Genomic DNA, 22941 nt, shown 5'->3' on the forward strand with positions numbered 1-22941 from the left:
TCTTTTATGCAGTATTAAAGCTACAAGGCTGTAAAGTCCAGGTCTCCACTTTTCCTGTCTTGCCACAGTGAGTCTTGAATTCTTCAAAATGAAGATTTTTCCTTGGCCATTCTCACCTGTTTGTGTGGTGAGAGAATGAGCTGCTTGGACAGACAGACGTGAGCTTGACCTTTTCAGGCTGTTGTGGCAATCGCATCCAGGTACTCTGAGTTAGATGTCAGATCAAGCTAGTAACAGAAGATAGATGGAAGCAGCATCAACATGGTCCCCAAAATGGTGCCATAAAACATAGAACACCATTCAGTTCTCTTAAAAATTACTGTGGGTGTCTTTCCACCAGGGAAAATACAAACCATTGCATTCAAACTAGTGAAAATAATTAACTGCAGCTCATGCAGAGGCACTTCAATAGTAGCACGGGGTAGAGAATTTTGCTGTTGACTTTGCCAAGAAATCTCCCTGATCAACATGTTGATGTTTCAGACCACATGCTGAAGTCATTCAGTCTCCCATGAAGTATGCAGGGAGTCTTCATCAGACATCACTTAGAGGGCACAGATTTCTACTCTGCATTGGAATATGTGAAGTTAGATAATGCCTCATGGAATTTTTTTCAACTCCTACCTCTACTCCTGGCTGTAGCTTTTACTGTTTAGTTAATGCAGGAAAGAAATGTTTCCCTAGTAACTTAAAAGAGATTTTTCTGCTATAAAAGCCCGCAGGAATGCCAGATGAAAAGGTAATCCTAAGAAAAAGCACTCAAAATTGATTACTAGGTAACAAAGTCAACACAGGCATACATGTCAGTGACAGCTTATATTTGCTAATGCTCTATATATGAGCTGGTTAGTCAGAGCTGCTGAATCTGGCGTAATACATGAGTATATCAGTTTCAATAAACACTGAGACAGATTTTATCTCAGCTAACACCACATATTGCAAAATCACAAATCCATTTAACCAAGAGGATACATGACAATTCCTTAACAAAATAGCATCTCTTTGACATCAGTTTCAAAGGACTAAGTTGACTTTGGCTGCATTCCTTCTGCCTGCTGTGTTATTGCAGCAATGAATATCACTGCATTACAGCAGGACTGTAGAGAAAAATAATCTTCAAAAATATAACAAAAGAAAAGCATTGATCAGCAAGTCAAGACTGAAAATAAGTATCTTTCATTTACTTCTCCAGACTGATATATCTGTTTAGTCACTTTTCTAGATACTTCACAGTCAACAGAGAACTTAAGGCAGTGTCAGAAATCATAGAAGAATTCAGTGGCAGAGAATACTGATTTTCAGGTATCGCAGTAACTAAACAATATTTCTACCCCTTAAAATAACTCAGTGAAAAAATAGGCAGGTCTCATACATTCACCCTAACTTTTTGGACACGTATTATTTCATTTCAACAGCACTGATACCAAACATAAGAATTTTACCTCACAGACTTGCAGTCTTAATTTTGTGACTCCTTAATACAATAATAAAAGTTTTATGAACTCAAATGACGCTATTAAGAGAGGAAAATTAGCCAAAGCCTCTCTGGACTTATTCTCAAGACCAGAATATTTAGTTCTTCTTTCCATAAACTCTGGTTATACATGAAAATGAAACATTAAAGTGCTGGTGCAGAGCCAAATTGCCCTAATACATAAAAGTTTAAACTACAAACCAAGTGCTGCTGGAAGACAAGAGCACTATCCATGTATGGGATCCATGTCATTGCTGTCTTCTGAAAGGCACTGAAGAATGATTATGCCCATAGTAATGGAACTGATCAACTTGTCCTCCAGAAAAGCACACCAGCCATGCCTTTAGAACAATGTAATATCTTGACTAGCCAAAGAAGACTATTTGCTTTTCTAGCTATTGCCAACAACATGGGATAAAGAAAAACTACTGTGAAAGTATTAAAGAAAATTCCAGCAATATGACACCAGTTAGCTGTTGAACCTCCAGAGGTTCAGACCAGAGCACAGACCAGAGACTGCCCTGGGAACTCCAGTTTACATACTCCATGGCCTTGGCACATGAAGATGATCTCCATGTTGTTCTGTGAGATCTCTCCAGTGACTTTGATACAGTGTGCTACAGAAGAAAGTCTCCAAAGCATAGAAACTTTGGTACATCTCATTTGTCTCCAATAAGACTTGGTGAGGGCAGTCATTAACTAGTTCTTCCCTCCCACATGTTCTCAGAGCCTTTTCACCATTAACAGCAAAACAGAGAAACAGCATGTCCCCACATTCCAACAGTGTGATCATGATATTCAGAACTCTGTTGATTTTTCTTGATACCTTTCCACAAATAAAAACATATATATAATTTTTATAATGACACAGTGATAAGAACACCTGCTCATGGAAGCCATGATGCGAACCTTCCACAGCCAGAGGGTTACTTCAGGGTGAAGTGACAACAGTGTACTCAGTGGAGGACACTGGTAGGGACTAAAAGAACAGACACAACTACTGATGGGTCACTCTGAATATAAGCATAAAGATTAGGAAGTCAGAAGCACTGGAGAACATCATCCCATGGATTGACATGTTTTTGAAGGAGTGTAGCATAGCTATTGATCTTAAGAGAAACATATGCCTATTCTGTGAAGCTAAAGATTAGGTGTCAAAATGTTCTGCACAGTAAAAATGATGCCAACCCAGGAAAGCAGAGCAGAAGCACTTCACATGCCTAAAAAATTTCAGTAGGGAGAACATGAGATGTTTCAGGACTCTCAGTCATACTACAAGTAAACAAGGATTTTACAGGGATTGCTCACCTGGACCCACAGACCTAAATTCATCCCATGTGGCGTTTTTGGCACATAAACACTAGGTTGGTTTTTGGTTGGTTGTTTTATTGTGGTTCTTTTTATTCTGTGTGTTTCTTTCTGTCTTGTAACAATCCTGACAAACAATCTATTTGTCTGTGACCTCCACCCCAGATTACTATAACTCACTGTGTGGTTGAAGCTATACGTGTGGGTAAAAAACAGGCTCCAGATATGACTGCTCATCTTTTCCAGTGCTCACATCATTACAGAATAACAGACCAGCTTCCAAGTAGTTTGTAAAACAGATCCAATAACGAACTGAGACATTTTAGCTTGTTCATCCCCATGATTTAATAGGTACCCTGTTTCACTGCATAGGGAGAGTTAAGAGCCTTAGAATTGCAAACTGGACAGCCCAAAAGGCTATGATATGATGTGCTGTGCACAGAGACATATTGGAAAACTCCTCCACAGTGTAAGGATCTCCTACAGCTAAAGCTAGCAAGGCTTCATGGTAGTTAGGAACACAGACTTCTAGAATTCCCACAGAACTGAGCAGAGCTAGTCCTTTTATTCTATAGTCTATGTTCTACATATGTATTTTATTGAACACAAAAATTGTGTTAGTAGTAAACCCACTTATTTTTATCTAATATGCTGTAGTTAGTATATTTAACAAAAAAAAAAAAAAGGACAGTATGTGTTCAGTTCCTAACTTGGCTGACAACTGAAGCCCTCACCACCCACCTTAAAGGAAAAAAACTCTGCAATCTGTTGCAGAGATGTTTTTCCTTGTGATCTTTCTGGTCTTAGGAATTTTTAATTCCATCCTACTCAATGGCACAACTTCATGCAGATCTACTTGAAAGTGTGTTCTTTTTCAGTTATGTATATAGAGGGGTGGTTAGATCCACTGATTAAGATGCCCCAAAAATGTGTATTTGAATCTCCCCAGGCTGAGCTCAGTCTCACGTCATTTGCCTACTCTGACATTCAGGCTAATATTTAAAAGGTGATTTGCATCACAGCTGCTTTTTATTTTTTTCCAAGGGCTGACTTCATTTGCATTCTTGGAGAAACTAAATCTTGTTTATGTGGATTAAACCTGCTCACAGGGTCTTGGGTGGAAGAAAATTCATCAGGCCCTACATGAGAACTACATACTTCAGCTCAAAATGAGCCAATTCCATGCCTCCACAGAGAAAACTAAGAGGAAAATTTATTGTTAAATGGGAAGATATTACAGTGTGGTTAGTCATCTTCAGGGGTAAATGGCACTTAAATTAGGGAGTATTTAGGATGTCAATTCTGGCACCAAGTTTAGGCTTAACTACTAATTATTAGTCTAAGTACAGCCTAAATACTGCTGCAGATTCCTCACTTCATTGGATTTAATCCATTACAGAATTTTAAAATCTGTGAATGGTTCAAAACCTGGTTTTATTTAAGTTCATGTTTTGATATATGAGCCATAGTGTCTGCTAAATAACAAAGCCCCAGCTGAAACATGGGAAAAAGAGGACAGAGCTTTTTTTGTGGTGATCCAAACATGCATCCAGGATAGGTCAAGCAAATCAAGATGCTCACAAAGTATCACTATCAGTAGAGCACAGAAAAAAATTATAAGTGGTTCCTTTTGTGTAAGCTAGTGCAGCAGAATTCTGTTATCCTAAAAGGCTCATGACTGATGAGGGAGAATATCAATTCATAGTCTATAGAATGAAAAATTGAATTGTTTGATGAGACCTTGCATGAAATTTCACCATTTCTACTACTATGAACCTGAATGATATTGAAGAGCTTGACAATTTTTGTTTGCTTCATATAATTAGGTTTTAATAATTTGACGAGAAAAGGCAACTACAACAAATTTAACATACATAACAAATAAGGAAATTTGCATTTATTTGAAGGATCTGGCAGACTGCCACTCACCACAATGTCTTGGAACAAACTAAAGTTATCTATAATTTCACAGATGTTAAACAAAACAAAATTAAAAAAAGTTCTATTGCTAAAAAATTCTTATGGTGAATTCAGATTTGTCTCCATGTTCATAACACAAGTAACTTGACAAATGAAAAGTAAAGATTCAGATAAATAAAACACAACAGAATGGCCACACACAGCGTGGGATCTCATAAACTACTGCAAATATTTGTACTGTTCTGAAAGTCATTTTGATTAAAAATTAACTATGTATTCCCTGTTTCTATCCAGTTTTCCTGAAAAGAACTAAAAATTCATTTTTTTTTCTTCTGTAGAAGAACCAAGCATGTGGTTCTCTACTAAAGTCATTTATTTCTTACTTACAAATCAGACAATTCTTTACAAGACAGTACAGTACAATAATTCTTCCCATAATAAAAAATTATATATTCTATTTTGCTTCTTTGCTGAAGTGGTTTTCTTATGTTTGCTTTCCTGATACAAATGTCCTTGGTCAAAGTAGATGAAAAATGTGATCAAGCTGCAAAAAATCCATTTAATTGACAGTCCCAGTATTGAAGGAAGCTTGTGCAACCTTTGAGTTTGTTTTCTTGTTCAAAGCTGTGCAGATGAAATTTCCAGCTTCCATCACTGCATAAAGATTTACTCCCTAAAAAAGAGGTGAAAAATGTTAAGAATAATAAATGTACATGATGAAAATGCTTAGACTCTGAGTTTTTTTGCTCCAGGGTCTAATTTTTGCAAACAATGGGCCTGATTCATGTTGTAGGTCAGTAACACTGATCAGCAGAGTTAGAGTGATCTACAGAATAGTTACAGCAATTTACAGAATAGTTACAGCTTCCCGTTGTTTGGAAGGTTCTACCACTTTGAGAGTGATTTCTTCTCTTAACAGCAGTGGACCAAATGCTGGAGTAATATTTTTCAAACTCAAAAGAATCTGGAATAAAAAACTGGAATTACAGCTAGAAGAAGTTGGAAGAAAAAAGCAGTGTCTACATATGTGCTGTACTTCTTTATCACCCAGTGCTAAGGAACTTGATGTATTTAAGTATCCCATCTGCAGCTCAGGAAAATGGAGGAAACACACTTGTATTGGCAACTGTGTTCGGGGAGAAACAGGCTCCTGTATTCTCTTGAGTAAACATAATCTCCTTCTTGAAGGAGAATTAATCCAAAATTACAGTTTACATTGCTATCACACCTGAGCAAAAATTTGCAGCTGCTTGATCTGCCCATGCTAAAAATCATGTCCCTTGAGCAACCGCTTTTTAACTAACATAAGGTACATATCAGTACTGCTTAACTGTGAAAATGAAATCAGATTACTGATTAAAGAGGCAAAAATACTTCATTATCAGTCTCCTGGATTACTTGGGTGTAGTAAAAGTTTTAGAGTTAGATCATATAAATGGTAAAAAGACTTGCTCCAAAGGTTGGAATTTAGGAGCCAGTAAAGTTCCTGTAGAAGGGTTGCAAAAGGGGACTTTGAACTACCAATACACTGAGCAGTCACACAAAACTGGGAGAAGGGTGTCACTCAACATTAAAGAGTACAAGGTGTATTGGAGCAGAAATACACTTTCACTTTCAGATTAATATACTAAAGTTCAGACCAAGACCTGATTTAAATACTTAATCCTGTAATTGGTTCTAGCACTTATTTCCATGTTCTTCAGTAAACTTGGCCTTTTTCATTCTTGGAATTCACTAAAAATGTTAATGAGAATAGAAATTACTTAACAGAAATGTAATCAAAAACATTTTTAATTTGAAAAAAATGCTTCAGAGTTTCCAATCAGCACCGTGTAAAACATTTGGCCCTTACTTAGGTTTAGTTTGTAAAGCCCTATTGCACATAACGTAATATAAAAAAATTTTAATGTATCTGTGCTTTTTAACAAGGCAGAAATGAGCAACATACCGCCATGGATATATTTGGTAGTTAGATTACAGCAGATGTCACAATAAACTCCCCAAACTATCCAATATTCATGTTTTCATCACTGTAACACTGCCTAATGTGCTATGTGTTGATAAGAAACATACGTTCACAGTTCACATTCATTAAATGGAGTACATGCATCTCTTCTTTTTTTGCTTTCTTATGCAAGTGGTGTGAACCAAAGAGGATTACCACGAGGGCACAATACTTGGCATTGATGAGCATGACTCACAGATGAGAATGGGACAAGAGTAGTGACAAGTGTTTGTAAGGGTGTTGAGCCAAAATAGCACGTCTTCAGATAGATACTCAGAATATACTATGTAGTAACCACTCCATATATCCACAATTACTCCTTGACACCAAGGCATGAAACCAAAAAACAGAAAGAAAAGTGCCTTCAATAGTATCTATGTACTTGGACAAGTGCCTTAAGTCAGACAGAAGGCAAAAATCCTTTAATTCCCATGAACTTCAAAACATTCAGCCTGCCAAAGATTAATTTCATGGGTCACTTCTTGATTACATGTTCTGAAGAACAGTATAGAAGAAGAATCAGTTATTATTTTGATGTATCTGGTCAATCTGAACTCAATAATGTATGGTTAAATACTATCCATCCTTTGCTTGACACTTCGAGTGACTTCAGTCAACAAACTGAAAGCTTTAGTGCATAGCTGAGATGAACATGAGAAAGTGCTCCTTGCAAATGGACAGCATTAGCAATTAAAATTTCATTTTGTGCCATTACACAAAAAGGAACGTATTAATAGATTTGTGCAATAATGATTTTACAGAACTGGCAACGGTACCAAAACCAACCAACACTACAAAGACCAAAGCTCATATATTAAAGTAATAACTTTGAGGCTCCAAATCTCTCATCCGGTAAAACACACTTTATTTAATGGACCAGAAAGGATTCAAGAAGAAAAGCTTTGTGTTTTTCTTTTGCATAATCCAAAATTTAACAAAACCACCAACAAAGACAACAAAACAAAAGGGCAACTAAGTGTCTCATGATGAGATTCTCTCCATGGGATTTGGGTATCAACCTTTAGGACAAGCTAGATTCCTGCTTGGACACCAGACCTTTAACAGATTAATCAATCTTATCAAGAAGCCTGGAACAAGGTATATTTCATATAATCAAACTTTTTATTTAATTGCTTCATTCTGCTATGAGTCAGATGGAAAGGCCAATGGGTATTTAGCCCAAGGAAAGACTACTGAAAGCCTAAGTCTAAGATACACAGCAATGTAAAGTGAAATGCAAGATTTGTCCTACTTATTTCAAGGACCTGTGTTGTTTCAAAAGAATAAACATCATCTTCGTGAAGAAAAGCTATCCCAGTGTGTATACAAACAATTCAAAATAGAGTCCACTTGTAAAATGGACACTTGTGATTAAACCTTTTCTAAACAGGTGTCTGACATCTACTCAGAATTCCCTAAAAAGCAAATGAAAGCAGATAAACTCTTACAGTGAACTCTGTAAGGCATTGAATATGCTTTAACAGTGCTCAGGGAACAAGTTTTATAATCCTTTTATGTCAAGGAACTCTATCAGCATGTATACCACACTGAACTGCAGCCTACAAACAACTGGTAAGCTCCTCAGTAACTCAAATCTTCATATTTCAGACATCAGACATTTCAGTTTCTTTCTGCAGTAGTTTAAATGCAAACCACACACTTTGCAGTTTTGGCAGCTCTTTATGTGTTCTCCTTTGAACTTGACTCTCAGAGTCTGTGTATCAATTAAAGTCACTGTAATGCTTGAGTTAGCACAAACACATTGTGTCACATTTCCAGAACAACAGTGGCCAACAGGAAGAACAAAGAGCACACATTCATTGGAGAAGGTAGTATTAATTGGTTCCCACAAAAACAGAATAATTAACTTGCCAACCATGCTGGAGATACTAAAAGTGTGCTCTTGAGGTGTGGATGCTCACTGGTAAGGTTCATTAAAGTGCAGATCAGTGCAGATAAGCTGCTCTACCCTCTACTCCAAGAACAGAGCTGGAAATAAAAATTACTGTGAAGCCTGCTAAGCAGTAACAAGTTTTGTACAATTTTGAAATATATTAAGTGGATACCTGAGAAACAACAATGCCCTCTGCTTGGACTCCAAACACCACTTTTTTTTTTTCAACTTTGAAGCCAGAAAAATTTACAAAAAATTAATAAGCACTATGAACCAAAACTGTGACAAAAGCTGAGGTCCACTCAGTCTTTCCACTGTAGAGCTGATAAGCTTTCTGGAGCAATGTCTACAGTATGAATGTTTTGTGGCTACTGAGGCAGAGCCTGAGTAGCCTGAGGCTACTCAAAGCAGCTGCTACTAAGCTCTACTCTGCTACCATAGCTCCAGGTAGGGAGACGGAGATTATTCAGATTATGTTAAATACGCAAACCAATTCTACCCTAAATTGCTAATGAAGATAACATCATTCATGTTATGTGTCAAGCTATGTCAAAGCACTGAGTTTGCAAAATTTACAGTTGGCTCACAGTATTTTATTGTACAACACAAGTAATTGGCAGGTATGTATTGTATGTTTCCTAGAAAAGTATTTTTGTTTTCCTTAAAGTCTAAAGTAGAAAGTAAAAATATCTTACTGTATTGATTCCCAGACCATTAAGCATGTATATCACATCCTCTGTGGCTACATTTCCAGTAGCACCTTTTGCATAGGGACAACCACCAAGTCCTGAAACAGATGAATCCACTACAGAAACTCCCATCTGGAAAATAACAACACAAAACCAAAACATCAGCACAGAGTATTAATTACATTTATTGATAAATGGCAGGCTATATGGATTAGTTACATGCAAAGAATATGCACTTCTCCACAAATGGATGTGTTCCTTGGAGGAAGTTCCTTACAATGGAACAATTAGTCCTGACATCTTTATAAGGTAAGACTCTTCAAACACAGGATATGGAACAAAGAACTAACAGTCCATTACATATGATTTTGACAGGTAAGATAATTGCTGCTTTAGAGTCAAACAGAGGTTTATGCTTTTTCTCTCTTTATCTTTCAACATGTTTCTAAGTAGCCTGCATCTATTCTTGTAAATGCTTTCATTGAACCAAACACAATCAATGGAAGTTCTCCTTAGATATAGGTTCTGAGCTTTACTTTGAATATTTTTAAGGGAATACTTGGTGCATGGTGTTAACCTTTCTCATTTTAACTAGTCTTAAATTAAGACTTGAAAAAACACTCAGCTGTCATAAATTCATAATTCTCCGATTTTTATTTTCTTACTGCTGCACCCAAGTGCCTTCTCTCTTCTGATCCTCTCAGCATATTCATGATAAAAAATAGTAAACCAGTTACCAACTCTGCCTAGCAGATAATACTACATTTCCTATGGGATAAAGCCTTCCCTGGAAGACAGATATGGGAAGGAAAAAAACCTGAGCCTGTAATTTCCACTGATTTGAGTGAGCGCTTGCACCCTCTTCATTCTGTAATTAGATTTTAAAATAAAGCTGAAGTTGAGAAGAGATCTTTTTCTGTTACAACATGTTAGGTATGTGATCCAGGACACTGGGTCTCCCTTGTCAGACAAAGCTTTTCAGTCTTCCCCTTGAAGAAGATCAGATGCCTCTGGAGGCATTCAGGCTCTAGAGATAATCAGAAGCAGACAAGGGTATTAGGCAGAACAGTCATCAGCTCTTCAAAGACACCAGCTTCTTTCTATCTTAAGTACACTGAGGGTTCTCCCCATAGGGCTAATTTAGGCAGACATACACCAAAACTGTAGAAGGAGAAGTCAGGCAGACTGAATCGGAGTGCAGTAACAGCTCAAATTCAGGACAGGAGTTCCACTTTGACTTGGGTCCAGAGAAATTCATATGTTAAACCATGCCTGTTACTTGCATTTGCAAGTAAGATCTGCTTTGAGGCCTGGCTGAAGAGAGAGCTGATTTCCCTTCTGAGGGACCTACCTACCCCTGCAAGCTAGTCCAGAACCCTGAGCTTCTCCTTCACAGCCATGCACACAACTAGCTGGCAAGGTAGGCAAACAATATGTCCTGCATTTTGCAGTTGCTAAGACCCCTATACAAATATACCCATCAGTTGTTTGGGGTATTTTTTTAGTTCCAAAATAAACTTCCCTAATGTTTTGTTGTACTTGCTTCTACTTTTAACAATGCTTTCTGTAGTTTTATCATTGGCCTTACAGGCTCTTTGGAGTTCCAACGTTTCTGGAGGGCAATAATAAAAAGTAATCCAATGAAGTGCTGTTGCAGGTCCTTTTCTTGGACAGGGAATATTATCTTGAGCTAGGTAGCTGCTCAAAGCCTGTAATAAGGACCTCAAAGGAGTTGAGGTGTGTAACTGTGACAGGCAAGACGATATGTTTAATATTGATCACACAATGAGAGTCTCTAAGGAAGGATATTGTCCTTTAAAGTACACTAATCTGTGACTTATGGAGTGAATCACCAAAGTACATTTCACATTTCAGTCACTTGTTGTAACCTACCAGTCAGAAAATGTGTTATATGACACATCTGTGTCTAATACACAAAGGATAAGCATTTATGATAGCTTTCAATTGGAAATTCTCTCTCTTTTTGCATTAGCTGCTAAGATTCATGCATTTATGCTGGAAGTCATTGCTACAAGCTCCACAGTGGCAACTTTCAGGCTTGCAAGTGTCCCTGCAGACACATACATAAGGCCTCTTAGTGAAAAGATTTAGGGTATGGTGAGGTTCTGCGGAAAAGGGTGTCTGACATGGATGTACAGGTTGATACAAGTCCACTACCATGCCTGCTCTTTCAGTTTAATTTTAAGACTCCAATTGTCCCTTCCAACTCAGCATATTCTGTGATTCTGTGAAGGAAGTGTCTTTCATGGAGTTTTCCCCAAACTGTAAGGTTATGTTGTAACTTCTAGAGCATTCTTCTTGATGTACTTATTTTCAATAACTTTTACATGGTGATAAAAGCTATAGGCAAATAAATTTATAAGGTACATCACAGCTGTTAAACTCCCAAGGAAGATGAGCAGACTCAGAAACAGCTTCAGTAGCATATAAAGAGTCACGTTCTAGTCCCGTATAGAGTCACGTTCTAATCCCAGTGAATTATCTCATTGAATGCTTGTCCTTGTGCAAAAATCGGAAAAAATATCAAGTAAATTGTACTTGTTGAAAAACAGCCAAAAAAAGTTTGCCAGGTCAAAGCTGGGGAGAACCTCTCCCTCTGCAGTGTGTATTACTATCAGTAGCCTGCTCTTCTCAGTGACAGTAAGCAAAACCTAGAAACAATATCCTGCCAGCATTAGAGGAGCATGTTTTCTGAAAGCATTGAATAAATATATATAAAAATTTCTTGATATCCTTGTACAAACACTTGTGATGCCACTGTAATTCTGCATTTGCAGTGCAAGTCTTGTAACACTGGGGAACAGGTTGCTTACAATCATTTGTTTAAAGTGATTGTAAATACATGGAGGAGTACAGGATAATACAGCAACTTGATGGTAACATGGAACACATATCTTTGTCTAACCACATCTTTGTATTCTCAGGCAGCCTTGTCTGCGTTTGATTCAAACTACCTTCCCTGGAAGCTAGAGTAAGCTCAGTCAATTTAGCCTAATGTAGATGCAAGAGCATAAAAATCCTAATGCCTTCTGGTGGCTAAGTAGTGGGAATGGTAACTTCCACATGACTGGCAGTGATAATTGGTCTGTCTTTTAAACATTGACTATTATGGCTAAGCAGAAAAAGGAGAAAATCTTAATTACAGCTTTACACTGGTAATGTCCTTGGTGTGGTGGCTTTCATCCCAGTACAGGACTCTTAAACCATTACTTCCCAGAAGCAGTGTATAAACATGAAGTCACTAAAATTGCATCTCCATCAGGATGGATTTGCTATTTGAACATTAGGCCAGTTGTAGACAAGCTCTTGACATGGTGTATATAATACAGCAGCTCTGACTGACCTCCAGATCTGGCAGTTCTTCAAATCAGTGCTCTTAATATGCAATGAACAGGTGTCTCTGCCTTTAGGATAATGTCTTTTAAAGTTCTCTTCACAATGCTTCTGATAAGATGTCCACTGCAACGTACAACTATTTCAGCAGCAGGGTCAGCTGCATCTGTCTGCTCTTGCGTGTTGTACAAATGTAATGTGTTTGCTGATTCATGTGCAGAATCACTGCAGTTCATCTTCAGTGTGGCCCCATTCAAAAAAGACCTTAAATAATCCATAGTCCAAGCTCCATTCTAACAGTGCTAAAAACAGATGTTGGAAAACATCCTTCAGCAGTGCTACTAACTAATTCGGAGGTTGATATTACAGCTGAGCCTGTCCAAGCACAGTCTGAAATAGCACCTAATAAATAAATTCTCTGCAAGTCTGAGCAGCTATGAAGCTTCTTTGCTTCTGCAGCCATTAAAAGCATAAGGGACTCTAAAAAAAAAAATCTAAAAATTGACTAAATATGTAAAACAAGGTCTTTTCCTTCATTACATCTCCAGTATTTGTCAGGCTTTTACAGGAGATAACAAGTTTCAAGCTGTTTAGCAATCTGAGCTTGCAAAGTATTCACTGTCAATAGGAGATCTTTAAAAAGCTTACAGTCTCATTGTCACTTCCTGACAGGCACTAAATTGTGCTGACATTCATGAGAAGTTGCACTGCAGCTATTCCATAGGATATGTCCTAGATGAGCACTCACCCAGCTACTTATGTATGGACATGTGTGAGGGTGAACAACAGCTTGGCTTCCAGGACAACTATAGTGCTCCAATCTTTTTTGACACTTTGCAGCCTTTCGATAATCACTAAATTCCTGACATGGTTCCTGAACACCTTCCAAACTTTAGCTTTGGCTAGCTTTAGCTTACTCTCTAGAGAAGGTAGAAGACTTCTTGCTCCTGTCCCATTCTAACTTCCCAATTCCCCGATGAGACAGCAGGGAATTAAATTTATCACCTCTGTCAAACAGCCAATTTTAACAGGAAACCATTATTGCCAGTGAATAATAAATGCTTTATGTTTCTCAGTTTGCTTTACTGCCTCCCCATAACTTCTTGTTGGGACAGTCAGTCTCCTTCCTTACTGATCTTTAAACCTGGCTTTGTCTGGCAGTTTAACTTTGTCCCTCTCTTAAAAATGGCAAAGTCAGCATCAGTAACCCCAGGAATGTATGAGGTATAAATCAGAAGCTATAAACCGGGTCTCTCATAAATTAGGCTTCTTCTAAACTATGAGATTTTGAAATCATAATATCAAGGATCCTAGGTATGCATTAAACAGGCAAAGATTTGTTGTGTGAAAAAGTCTAGGGGCTTGTGTACCAATGCCTTAAAGATAGGTGCATGTAGGTTCAGCATTTGTTCAAGGAAGGGAGAAGGGAGGGAGGAAGAAGTAAAAGGAGGACCCACACACATCAGGTCAAAGGTTGTCCACACAAAAGGCAGCACAAGACTAATGCTATTTAATCCTGAAGCCCGGTCAGTGCCTAACTGACACTCTTGGCATGGTATGGTTCTGTCCTATCACTGTGTCTCTCTGGCATCAGTCTGCTACCCATCACCACTTGGCATGCCATCAGGGAAAACACTTTATTCTGTAGAGATAGAGGTAACCATAGAAATATAACTAACTATGCCAGCAATGCTTCATAAGGTTCAGTGATCACAAAGGCCCTTTCTTGATTTACATTATCAAGTTGTCTAAAAATCAAAGCTTGCCATTCCTCTGTTTTTCAATAAAACAAATGTATGTAAATAAATATTATTTTGGTATTTGAGCAAGTAGAAGCATAAATTTCTGCATATAAGGCAATAAAATGGGGTAACATCTCTCTGTGGAAAGCCCTGAAAGCTATTTGGATTTCCTTCCTACTTCTTTTTCTCTCCACTTTTGCTAAATTAACGCATCACAAAACATGCTTTTCAGAGTTAACACTATTACTACTGACCACAGGGTGTCACTGTTACATTAAAATATCTAATTTGCCAGTTAATTTCGTTTGAAAATTAATACACTCAGCGTGAAGAAAAGAAAAAATTCTTTTCTTCCAAAATATATTGAGATGCAAGCAATTTGTGGGCAGACGTGAATAAATAGGTCAATACAGCATTCCTTTAACTTATTGCACACATCTTTTCATATTGCTACTGACACATTTATTATAAGCAAAGGTACCAATGACATCTAGAGTTAAAGTTCCCTAACACTTTCCATCATAAGGCCCTACTTTCAGTTGTTTATTACTTTGTCAGCCTTTAACTGCTGGAACTTATGTTTTCTAAACCTTGTCTCTGCCTCGGGCTGGATTGTTTTGAAAGTTTTAGTGAAAAATGGGCTTGGCCACTTCCAAGAACAAGTTCTGGGGAAGAAAAAATACTTTGTTATGCTAATATTCAACTTGAATTTCTTGGAGATGCTCTTGTAGTTTTGCACTCTCAGATTTGGCACAAGAGGGATACTGATCTTAAGAGAACACACAGTCTGGACTAAGTCTGGACTTACTTACAAGCTTAGGGAAGTTCCACCTCACTGTCAGGACCTAGTCAGTCTGGGGGTTAAAATGCCCAAGGGTCAAGAGACCAGCAGCTGACCATGCTCTTTCCTTCAACCTCAATAAAAAACTGCGAAGCAGTTTCTTTGAAACTGAGTTTGAAAATCTGTGGTTTTGACTGACAGTGAGTCACCTGCACAAAAATCCTCTCACTGGTGGGCTAAAGCGGTGACATTTGTGTTGAGGACCCACTTCTTCAGAGAACATTCATGGATGTTTAGGGGGAATCAATCCAATTCAACACGAGACTGGTTTTGAGATTTTGGGAAGCTAATAAAAATCCTGTGCCATAACACGATGAATATTGTGAGGCGGATGTTCACAAACCGCTATTTGTATTGCCTACGGAGGCTTATTCTGCTCCTTTTAGGAATAAGTACAATCTTTTATTTACAAAACACCGGGTTTGGTGATGCAGGGCTGCGCACAGCTCGAACCCTGCTTTGCTAAGGATCACAAAGCTGCAGGGGGAGCAGGAGGCACACGCCAAGGTCTTATTGAAACCCATGAAGATGCAATGATCATCAGAACACTGAGCAACTTTCCAGTCTCCCTTCCTTCCCTCCCCAGGCAACCCAGGGCATTGCCAGATGCTGATGATGATTTGAAGTAAGTAGTTACTGCCCCGGATGCTCTTCAGCAGAAATTGCTGCTCTCAAGCAAACCTCTGAGGATTTAACAGTTTGCCTACTTTCTATGTTGTGAAATAACCCACTCTATAAACGCGAAATATTTGTTCTATAGATATAAGTTTGGACACAGTCAGAAGACCAATTAAATATACAGAGCAGAGAAGATAATAATCTTGGGATCTGGAGGGAAAGGGAGAACTAGAGAGAAAAGGCAAAGGGCAGTTTTGGGGTAGGCTGGGAGAGAACCGTCTAGTCCAGAGGAGCAAAAACTGTGCCAGGTTGCCTGTGCCCTACATGTAGCCAGTTGACAATCAGGTTTTTATTACATGCTACATACCAGTGTAAATGAATAAAAATAAATCGAAAAATAAACAAAGGGCTTTGAATGCAAAGAGAAGACAAAATGATTACTTAACTTGATGGTAAAGTTACTGAGGGTAGCTTTGGGCAGGGAAAATTTTGCTGGGACTGGAGAAAGCATGTTTGGAACTGCTGACAATGAAGGTCCAGTGAAGAAAGAAAAGAAAAAAAATCCACTCACTACCATTGAAGGCTCACAGAAGATAAGCTAAGTAGACACATACCCACGAAAATAAATGGCTGAATTATCTTATTGGCTGAATTATGGGACATCAGCTGAGAATGGGTTGAATGAAGTATGGACCAGGTAAAAATAATTTTTAGGGGTTTAGGCTGCAGAGAGAGCACTTCACTGTGAGCTACAACACTGAAAAGTGCTACTAAGGAGAAGCAGGGAAGGACACTGGTCTAGTATTTGAAGTGCACGTGACAAATGTGGAACATGTGAATCTATCAATGAAAATGGCAGATCTGACCCAACCATCACAGTATTTGAAAAGGCTCTTTTTTCCTCCATCCAGGGAACACATAACCTAGTTGATATATTTTTATGTACTGCTTTTATTGGTATATATACCTTAGGAAGAAACTACAAATTCTTTCAGTCTTGTTTTTTTGTCCTGGTTAGCTTTTACATTCATCATTATCACTCCATATTAGGTTTAAGGTTGACCAAAAATAATTTGTACAGTTAATTTTGTTAAATAAAGCCTGCACTTTTTATTCAGACATAACTACTATTTCAAATCTCTCTTAGTTCTATTTGCAGAATCCCCTGAGTGAAACAACACTTTATTCTACTTTAGTATGTAGGATATAAGGAGGTTCAGAGATTCTGTTACCCAACATTCATTGACAAAACATACTCAGCATAAAGAAAAGTGGAATTCCAGGACATATGGTAAACTACCCTTAGAAAACACCTCCTGGCATTGATTACATCATCTGGATTACACAGGTGCACATCCATCTTCTCCCATATATGGAAAATAAGAACTGCATCCTCCATTCAAATGCTTTTAACTTATTTACAGCTAGACCTGGAGACAATATTTATCATCACAAAGTATAAAGCCAAATGTCCTTTTTCTTCAGGAGCACCAAAGATTAACAGATTAGAATGTTTTCCACATGTCCACTTTACTGTCAAGAGAATATTAAAGAAGTTTTCCAGCTTCCGCAGCTCAGCCAGATGTCAATGGATCCCACAGTGAAGCAAAATTGGCAGAGTAGCCTTCTCATGACCCCGGCATTGTTTTATCAAGGATCAGTTTAAAAGTATAAAGGGCCATTTCTTGCTGAGATCTGTAATGTTTTTCAGCCCTTTTCCCCTGCAATTACACAAAAGTGCTGACTTTGTTGAACTACTGATATGCAGTAGTATTTCTTATGACTTCTCTCACACTGTGCTGTAATTGCTGTTTATGTTGGCACAAGAAAAGTACCACATTTTGTTTCCACTGTACATTTCCGGACTCTGGTTTCAGTAACATCAGTGTAGGATATTGTACTGGGCATATGTTTTCTTGTGTAAACATTAACTGGTAATTTACCCTGCCAATCTCCACAGTATGGCCTCTAATTACCAGAGACTGAGGGGCTTCAGATGGACATTTCACAAAATATTTACAGCAGCTATACTGCTTCTTTTTTTTTTCTTCACTGGTGTTTGTGTTTAGAAAATCATTGCAAGGGAAAAAAATACACCTCCATCAAATAGCATTGTAACAAAACCCCAAACCAAACCGAAATGTATTCACTCCTGTACACCTCATTCTCTAGAGGAACTAAAGAGTAGTTTACCCAAAGAATTAAGGAAAAATCATGGCAATATTGCAGTAAACATGATGATGTAATAAAGTACCAGGTATTTCTGTTTGCTTGCAATTTGATTATTCCCTTTACATCTTTTTTTTAACAGGAAAAAAAAGTATATTACTTCTATTGGTATTTTTTTGCTTAAAATTCATTCTCACTAAATAGCCCGTGAACTTGCAAATGGCTATGCACATCCTTATTTGATTCAAGACTCAGACAAATGTATTTAACAAATGGGACCACAAAGGTCTTGTTGGAAAATTTAGCATCTACAGAAAAGATTCAGAACCAAGGAACAACCTCCCCTTAAGAGCTACGGAATATATGTTTTAGTCATTCATCTGTATAATTTCAAGGAAGTAGAACTTTACATTTGTGTAAAAATATAAAGTCTTAAGTAAAATTCCAGGATGGGATTCCACAGTTAATAATTACAGTAACATGAGCAAAGAAGATGCAATGAAATAGGGCATCTTTTTGGACACCCTAGGCAGAGTGAATCTTTATTTCAAATAAAATTTTCATCACAATGTTCATTACAATGCAAGACACTTTTTAAAAAAGTGTGACAATTTCTCATCTTCTACCGTTCCATTTTAACTGGATCAATTTTTGTAATGCTCATCATATTACAATATCTTATCACATTACACTGCCTCCTTAAGAATTCTCCCTTCCAATATATTGACTAATTAAGTGGAAGCATTAAGGTGGGGAGCACAGAATGTAAACTGTCTTGCAAATATTTTTCCCTTATTCTAATTGAAGTTCCTTTTTAAGAAAAAACATTTGCAATTGCTTGTCCAATATATCTGCCAATAGTAAAGCCAGAACACTTTTGTTTAAAAAGGCATTCAAATTAGTACCTTATCTTTTGCTATGTATGCACATTATATTGCCTTGCTAAATCTACTATTATTTTGTTCACTTGGTTTATTCTTTAGAGGAAAAGATACCACTTCAAATTAAAAATTCTTACCTATTGTTGCAACTCTCAGTGCAAGCAAAATTTAAGTGTTATGAACATTGATGAGAGAAAAAAATCTTTCTTTCTCTAAGTGTTTATGCATTTGAAAGGACTCTGTTAAGCAAATCACATCATTTGTCTCTGGTAATCGGTTACCATATACCACTCGAAATAAGCAACAAAGCAAAAAATTAAATAAAGAAGCAAACTTGCAAGCTGGCAAAATTCTGGAGTATATAAAACTATCATTCACTTATGTTTTAAAATTATAAAATGTTTTTATTTCTGAATGCCTGGCTGTTTCAATCTGTAGTGCAATATTTCAAAAGGAAAAAAAAAGATAAATTACATAATTTGACTCAGGAGACTGGTTCACTGTTGCTTCTGCACAACACAGAAAGAAAAAATGATTGTCATACTTTCAGTACTACATCAGTGTTGGTTTCCATCTTAGCTGAAGAGTCATCTTTAACTTATTCCACTTATGCAAATGCTCACTTGTTCTCATACAGCTACAAAGATACACCCAACACACTCATTTGGAGTGAGTTCAGAATTTCAGTCTATCTGGTCATAGTATCTCTAGATTTTTTGCTGTTTAATTTACTGTAGGAAACATCCTAAGAGCTTGTTTAAAGCCACCTGATGTATCTCAGAAATAGGAAATAACTCTTCCTCCTTCATTGTTTGCTGGATGGTAACAAAATTCCTTCCAGGAGCTGTAAATATGCAAGAATGGCCAGAGGTTTAGTTCCACCCCCTCAGCACAGCTGTCTGTAGAGCTGTCCAGAAAGGAAGGAAGCCTCATCCTGTAAACACTGCACTTCCCTACTGGAGACCCTGGGATTTGTGATCTCCCAAGTCTGTTCCTGCCATGGCAAACTCCTCTGACCCTTGCTTAGGTCTGAAATTCAGGTTCCATGCAATATCCTCTTTTTCAGACAAAAACTAGAATAGACACACACATAATGAAAGGTCATGAAAAGAAACAATAATTTTAAGTGGGAACCACTGTAGTAGTTCTGTCCTTATTTTACACTTGTTATTAAACTTGAAGAAAAACTACTTTAGGGTAAAAAGGGAGAGGGAGTCATTCCCATCAAGGAGAAAAATAAACATGTCTAAAAGCCATTTATCTTCTTCTAGCTGATGTATACAGAGTCACAGCCTGATTAAAATGCAATATGACTACAGGGACAATTTCTAAAAAACAAGTCAAGCAACACTTATAGAAATAATTTATTTTCAAAATACTTTGTAAGTTGAACAAGGAATTAAATTCTGAATAAAAACCGGTTTTTAAGGTACTTAATTGTATCCTCACCAAATTTTGAAATTTTTCTTTCACAATTCATTTTAAAATTATGTTGAAATATTGTATGTTATTTCTGTCACTGCTCCATATACCTTTTTAGTGTGCAGCATGTAAACTCAAATCCCCAGGGATACCAGTAGCATACTCAGAACTGACCACAACCTCTGAAATCTCAGCTCCAGGGACATCCTCAAATGTCACTACAAATGCCACTAGGAAGGACAGCAAAAGTCTCTCTTTTGAGATGTTAATGCACAGGAAGTTGTACTCTTTTGTGACTATATATATATATGACTAAGGAACTAAATGACATCAGGACTGGAATTCAATTGTCCCCTTTTGTGTAACTCTCGAGACAATCCCTGGCACAGCTTTGGCCTGGGCCAGGCAGTGCTCCACCAAGCAATTTCTGGCACAGTCTAGGAACTGGCACCATCATTCACAGTTGGCAGTTTGGAATGCCTGACATTTTTTTGGAGGGTAAGAATTTGATTTTCTGGATGCAATCTTTTCATAGCAACTGGCCATAGTGCCAGAGAGGCCAGGAGATACTAAGCCTGGCAACGCTGTAAAGGAGTGATACAGCAACCACAGGAGTGCAAATCCTATTCAGACATACAGCCTCATATCTAAAATTACCGTGACAGCTGATGAGACAGAAATTGAGGAAGAAATGCATGCTGTGGGAGGGGTGCTGAGAAGAGAGAATGGGGTGGGCTTGCAAGTATGGAGCAGCTCTGAGATGAGCCAGTTGTATAGGATACTTAATTGTGGAAATCCCATTTGATTTGTTGTGAAAGTTGAAAGATGTGGGAGAGACAAGCAAGACACCATAAAACTAAAAGGGGCAGGTAACAGCTGTGGAGAACTAGCTTGTCTTTCTGTGAATGAGAGATTGCTTAGGTGATGTTGCGTAAGGCAGAAGAAACAATCTTCAGACCAGTGAAAATTCTTCATTTTCCAGTCATCTTGATAATCTAGAATTTTATTTTTAGGAATTCAATCAACAACTGTTGTAAAATAACAGTTATCAGTTCAATTTCTGATTGCTAAAGGCAGTCATCTCATTAAACCCACAGCCAGTCACTATCGATCATGTAAAAAAAAACCACCTACCTTTTTTATACATGCAATCCAGTTGAGGCACAATAGAAATATGCATGGGGAATTTGACACTGGTGTGCCCTCACCATTTTTTTAATGTATGCTACAGATCAGTGACTTCAGTTTTCCAGTGCTATATTTTCACAGCTTCTAAAAGTACTAAATATTTATTTTAAATTTGGCTTAGCATTTTGAAAACTATTTTATACTAATTTGTTCTATAAACACCTGAAACCCTTTTTTTTAAAAGCCTTCTTACATTTCCAGCATTTGGAAGTGATTTGTTTCTAGTCCAAAAAAAATTAATGTCTGTCTCTAACAGAAAGAGCTGGATTACTGCCCAGTCCACTTCAGAACTGGATGATGCTGACTCTTAGACATTTAAATAGTCAAGTTAAACAAGACACAGTTGGGATGATAAAAGGAGGTCTGTAAAAAGACTATTGCTCTGGCCATGTGGACCTACAACTATCAAACAATGACTAGGAAAATAGTGAAAGAGAAAAAAAATTAACATAAGTGCCTAGGAAAACATTAGGATTAAGTGAATGCAGGAGCACAGTATCTGTTCACATCGTTCTCTCTTCTTGCCAGTGAGTTGCCAGCACAATATTTACTCTGCTTGAGAACTAACAGAGGCAAAGAATGGCAAAAAGGCCTTACAAAAGAGAACAAAGCAGACACACTAACAGTCTGTATGCAGTATTACCCTAAAAAGCACCTATAATCTGTCGATTTTGTATCTAAATTATATTCTATGCTACTTTGTGTGAGCCTTGTTTACAAGCACTAATTTTCAACCCTCTTATTATCTGGAAAAAGGTGAAATAAGACAGAATTGTCTTCTCATATTCTACTAATACTAATTCCTTTACCTTTTACAAACTATAGTTCCTGATATGACAACAAGACAACTAAAGATGCAGTAGAACAGAATCTGATGAAGATAAGAGAATAATTTAGAGTAAATTCTATGAATCTGTTTTTTTCTGCATGGGAAGAAGTGCATTCACAAGAGGAAAAAGATGCGCAGTAATGAAAGCAATGCTGGAATGTATTTTAGGTCCTGATCAACCAAATCAGTATGGCCTTAATGGTGCTAGATTTAATCAATCAGAAAATGATCCATTTTCCATGAAGCTTGACTTGAAATGTACCACTGACACTGAAGAATCAAATGTGCAAATGAACACCACTTACAGGATGGGGAACTCAGAAATTAAAGCATTTAAGATGTGATTAGGAAAACTTCAATAAAACAACATTCCAACAAAAAAGCAGAAGCATGCAAGGACACAAGCACAGAAAAAGAGCAAACAATATCCGGGACAAATTATTTTTTTTATAAATCTACAACTTCAATACTATTTGTACAGAAATGATCTTTGGTTTTTAAAAGCAACTTTGGTTTTAAAACCACTTCAGATTTTATGTCTATAGTTGTTGCAATGATTTCTCCATTTATATTGCATTTAGACCTAGAGTGATAAATACGTATGAAT

At 37.4% G+C, this 22941-nt stretch overlaps 1 protein-coding gene across 3 annotated transcripts in view; it reads right to left on the bottom strand.

The window, feature by feature from the left end:
- Positions 1-4664: 4664 nt before the first annotated feature.
- The window catches only part of HMGCLL1 (3-hydroxymethyl-3-methylglutaryl-CoA lyase like 1), a 71496-nt gene continuing 53219 nt past the window's right edge, over positions 4665-22941 (bottom strand). For 2 of the 3 annotated variants that reach the window (XM_017814586.1, XM_017814588.1), the window contains exons 8-9: positions 9297-9422; positions 4665-5375 (exon numbers count right to left, since the gene is read on the bottom strand). In XM_017814586.1, coding sequence (XP_017670075.1) covers positions 5262-5375; positions 9297-9422 — 240 coding nt within the window. In that variant the 3' untranslated portion in view covers positions 4665-5261. Of the gene's footprint in view, positions 5376-9296; positions 9423-22941 lie in introns of those variants that run through there. The other variant, XM_017814587.1, reaches the window with a different exon arrangement.

This window comes from Lepidothrix coronata, unplaced genomic scaffold (assembly GCF_001604755.1).
Source record: "Lepidothrix coronata isolate B3197 unplaced genomic scaffold, Lepidothrix_coronata-1.0 Scaffold45, whole genome shotgun sequence".
NCBI lineage: Eukaryota > Metazoa > Chordata > Aves > Passeriformes > Pipridae > Lepidothrix > Lepidothrix coronata.